The following is a 4694-nucleotide window of genomic DNA, read 5'->3' on the forward strand; positions in this document are numbered from 1 at the left end:
TATACTATAGATGGGCCGACTCATGTACCGTGTATACACACAAGAAACATGCCGTTTTTTCACCGTGGGCAAAAACAGCCGTTTTGAGTGCCTGAAATAGCCTTTTTCGCCCCCCCCCCCCTCCCCGCGCCGCCTCCCCTATAGCGCCGCCGTGCAGTCGCCGGTGTCTCGCCTCCCCATAGCACCGTCGTCGCGCCGCCCGGCCCGTCGTCGACTCCACCCCCGCCCGGCCCGTCGTCGCGCCACCCGACAGGCCTCGTCGTCTCGCCGCCCGCCCTCGTCGTCGACTCCGCCCGGTCGCCGCGCCGGCCACGCGCCCCCTCGCGACCCTAATCCAACCATGCAGAGGCGGCTCTCGCAGCTCGCGCTCCGCCGCCTCCTGTCGCTGCCGCCCGCCGCCCGCCGGTGGCCCGGGCCGGTGGCTGCAGAGGCCTTCTCCAGCGGAGGGGCAGCGGTCCTCCCTCGCCGCGGGGGTGGCTCCAGGGTATGCTCCCGATCAGGGAGATTTCTCTGGTTTTGGTGGGTTGGGGGGGGGGGGGGTTGGGATCCTCTCGCGTCGAGCCTGGAAGCCTCCGTGACTCTCGTGGTTTGTGTGACCTTTTAGGTGGCGGCGGGCGGCTGGAATGGCGGCCTGGGGCTTCGCTTGGCTCGGAGGCTCTGCACCTACGACGAGAGAGGTATATCCAGCTGTTTCGTTTCGGTAGCCTTCCAAATCTGAGCCGTTTTGCTGTTCATGGGAAGCAATCAAGCAAGCATCGATGAAATGCATGTGGGCATGTGGTTGTATGATTAATCTAGAGAGGTTATTGAATAAATGTGCTTGTAAGTTTTTGCATGCTCTGAGAAATGGCTTATGATTAGTGCAATTCCGGTGCCCCCGAGGTTTTACGCTACCTTGGTGGAGTATTAGTAGTAGAGTTGTCTTATTGGATCTCAATGCCATGTGATTGCTGTTAATCTTGATCTTGCTCCTTCTCTATTTATTACAGTATATCCGCCAAGTGCTGTAGAGAATTGCCTTGTCGTCCTGATAATAGTCACTAGCAGTGGGTGGTCCATGATTTATCATTTATAGATTATGCAGAGAGCATTTATCACTCCTGAAGGATTGATAGTACATTTCTCGTATTTTCACTATAGAATTATGCTGCGATAACCCTGTGTTGAAACTTGAAAGCAATTGTTTAACAAGAACTAGAGAATAATATTATGTTGAAGCTTTTCTTGTTGTGAATATTATCTGGCTATTCCTAGTGCAAACTGCAATCCCATTACAGGCTTGTTTGACTTGAACTGGAATGAAATGATGCACAGATGACAGGGCACTTGAGGAGGAAGCTGAGAAGAAATTTGGATGGATATTGAAGATATTCTTCATAGGAACTGCTGGCCTTGTTGGATACCAATTCTTTCCTTATATGGGTATGATTACCATTTTCTGATATGACAACAAATGGTGGCACACCCAGAACTCTTCTGGGCTTGAACTATCAGTCTAGGGCATTATTTAGGCAAACCTGAGAATGCTTTTTTGTCTGACAAGTTTTCAGGGGATAACCTGCTTCAGCAATCCATATCACTTTTACATGTCAAAGATCCCTTGTTTAAGCGAATGGGAGCTTCCCGGCTAGCTCGTTTTGCAGTGGATGGTAACTAATTTTATATAAGCATGTTTGCAGAATTGCAGTTCTCTTGTGATATATTCTACATTTTTGGGCTCCAGGACGCATTGTCATACTAATTATTTTACAGAACAAAAAAAAGGCTCATAACATTAACTTGTCTACTTGTCTTAATTAACTTTTAACTTTGAAAGCTTGATACAGTTGTTTCTGCATTGACGATGATTTAGTTTGTATGCTATATGGAGAGGGCCATTCCCACCTTTACCATGCCAGTTTATAAGAATATGAAGAGGATCATTTTTATTTTATTTTTTTGTATCCTTTGTCCTTTGTAGTGCTCACAGCTGCTAATACAATTAATTAACAGCTTGCTCAAAATCAATAGTCTAACTACTAGTACATTAAGGGTTTGAAATTTAGTCCTTTTATTAATTAGAACACTGTGAAATCTGATGGCTTTTCTTTCTCTTGCCCGTTGACTTATAGTAGACTTTCCTAGCTATTACTATACAATTAACCGAATAACTGTCTCGCATGTACTGTCTGGGTTCTCAGTTTTTGTTCTCTAGCTGCAACTAGCAAAGATTTTCCAACTTGTCTCCTGTTATTGATTTTTACTCTTTTAAAGTGTATCACAAATTTTGGATGGTATTTTTTTTCTAAACTGGTGAATTTCATGCTACGAAACCAATTTTCCTGTTTTGAAAAAAAATGATGATTCACATATTGTTCTTCTGTGAGAATGCACCAGCATTCTAAGCGTCCTTCACTTACATGTTACTTGTGTTGGACATTTATCAATGTGATGGTGTGGGTTTATGACTTCTTGACTGGTGATCTGGCCTCTGTTATAGAAACTGCTCATGCTCGTAAGTGATGGATCTAGATCAATTCCAGATGTTTTCTGAGTATGAAAATAGCTACTATATCTAATGGAAATTTTTTTAAGAATATCCAGGTAGGGCTTGGGATCGGCAGCTCGCCCTCTGCTAATACCGCGTTTGTCCTGATAATCCTAGACAAGAACTAGGGAACATATTTTCTAGGTCTTGCTACACTGCTTATGTACTTGGTCATGTCCCCTGGATATGTCAAGATAGAAGATACATATAATTTTTTTTTCATAATCTCAGTACTGACCTAGTTAGAAACATAGATTTGGAGTCCTCTAATTGATCTTAAGCAAATCCTCCAGACCTATTCCTATTGCTTCCCTTTTGTTCAATTGCATTTAACATTCCATGTCAATTTCTTCATTTTTGTTTTAGTACACTTACTCCTTTCCTACTCACACAGATGAAAGGATAATGAAGGTAGTGGAGATGGGGGGAGCTCAAGAACTTCTTAATGTGCTGGAAGGTGCTAAAGATGATAAAACACGTAAACAAGTCCTAAAAGCTCTTGTTGCACTTTCAAAGTCTGGTGAGCAAAGTTAAATGGGTCCTACTTGATTTTACTTTCTTTAGTCTTATCATTCAGAAATCAGAATAGTTCATTTAACATTGTGATGTGCCTGCATCTTCTCCCTTTAAATTACCCTATTCCCTTGAGTTTTTGTGTTGAGTAGACTCCTGCAGTAACAAACTTTCTACTGTACTGTCCTCTTGTCAAGGTTGCAGTGATGTTTGTTGGTAGAAGTTCCACTAGTGGCTGAACGTGGTAGAAATTATGCACAAAAAGAAGTAGAATTTATTTACACCAAATAACAATTTTTTTAATAGAATGTGTATCTCGAACTGCCAAGAACATTGAATTGATTTTCAATTTGAGACTTTGTGGTCTGCTAATTGATCATGTGATATGAAAGCAAGCTACCACTGGGCTCTGTCTTAAGGACCTGAACTCCCGTGGGTCATGACTCTAGGAAATCATGGGGTGATGTGGTTGATTTGATATTGCTGTGTGTTACCTACAGCTGGCACACCCCATATGCCCATGCTTCGGTTCTTAGTTCTTGCGTTGGTGTTTTTTGTCCTTGTGCTTTTGTTTTCACATACTCACAATGCTCTGAAAAATGCTCCTTGTAATGTCCAGAGGAAGCAGCAGGATTTTTGGACAAGGTAGGTGCCTACGGAATAGTCAGTTCCACTCCGAACTCCCCTGATCCTGATTATGCCGAGATCGAGACCTACAAGACGAGCATCCTGAAGGCGTTTGATGAACTGAAGTCGTGATGGTAAATGGCTGAGATTATGTCGGCATGGACTATACCGATTTCTTTTTTTTTTTTTCCTGAAACAAGATCCATCTCGTTATATCCGAGCTTTCTTTGTTGACCAGACCTCGGTTTTATTGCTGGAATCATTTGTCTGGTAAGTACATTTGGTCCTAACAGGCAGCACCTGCAGAGTTGGGGTAATTTGTCTCGATGAATTTCCCCCTTTTTGTAGAGGAAACGTTGAATCGGTCTTAGGCTGCCAATAATATGAAAGATGTCTTCTAGTTATCATTTATGCTATTTTTCTGAGTTCCCTCTTTTAGAACCACAAACATTTTTAACTTCGAAAAAATAAAATTAAACTAAAGTTTATTGAAATAATTGGGAACTCTTCTGTTGGTTCAGTTGCAAAAAAAAAAATGACACTAAAGTTTGCAAAATTGCCGTGGGATAACATTGACATTTTTCATGTCGTTTTTTCCAAGTAGCATCCATCTATCTCATCTATATATCTTATCTGTACTGATTGGGCAATTTCGATGAGCTCTTACGTTAACTATAACGATTATATATCATTAAGTATGTTGCGCAATCTAAACTGTAGATAGTATGGTGTTTTAATGTGGTGTGCCTTTAACACCATGTTTGTGGGCTCTATTGAAATCCCATCTAAGCCATGTACTCTATTCGGTTATTCTCCAATTGCTGACGGTAAATTAAGAAGTGGACATCTACACTAACAACTTGCACCTATTCAGCATCGTATACGTATGAACGGAGTGAGAAAATATATATTTATTAACGACTTTTGGATAAGTTATTTAGGGAATAAAAGGCTTAAGGTAAGAATCTACTATAAATTACACGAAATCCTTTTAAATCTAAATCGTAATAATATAATTTGAAAAAAA

General features: G+C 41.7%; 1 protein-coding gene across 1 annotated transcript; it reads left to right on the top strand.

Moving 5' to 3' along the window:
• Nucleotides 1-325: 325 nt before the first annotated feature.
• Nucleotides 326-4071, top strand: LOC102705610. Its single transcript, XM_040522235.1, has 6 exons — nt 326-484; nt 605-677; nt 1315-1422; nt 1551-1649; nt 2922-3047; nt 3660-4071. The coding sequence occupies exons 1-6, from the start codon at nt 341-343 to the stop codon at nt 3797-3799; spliced, it is 690 nt and encodes a 229-aa protein (XP_040378169.1). The 5' UTR covers nt 326-340; the 3' UTR covers nt 3800-4071.
• Nucleotides 4072-4694: the final 623 nt, after the last annotated feature.

This window comes from Oryza brachyantha, chromosome 3 (assembly GCF_000231095.2).
Source record: "Oryza brachyantha chromosome 3, ObraRS2, whole genome shotgun sequence".
NCBI classification, from domain to species: Eukaryota; Viridiplantae; Streptophyta; class Magnoliopsida; order Poales; family Poaceae; genus Oryza; species Oryza brachyantha.

Coding starts and splice junctions, on each gene's coding strand:
- LOC102705610 (XM_040522235.1), top strand. CDS start 341: ATGCAGAGGCGGCTCTCGCAGCTCGCGCTCCGCCGCCTCCTGTCGCTG. Junction 485..604: donor GCCGCGGGGGTGGCTCCAGG/GTATGCTCCCGA, acceptor GTGACCTTTTAG/GTGGCGGCGGGCGGCTGGAA. Junction 678..1,314: donor CTGCACCTACGACGAGAGAG/GTATATCCAGCT, acceptor AATGATGCACAG/ATGACAGGGCACTTGAGGAG.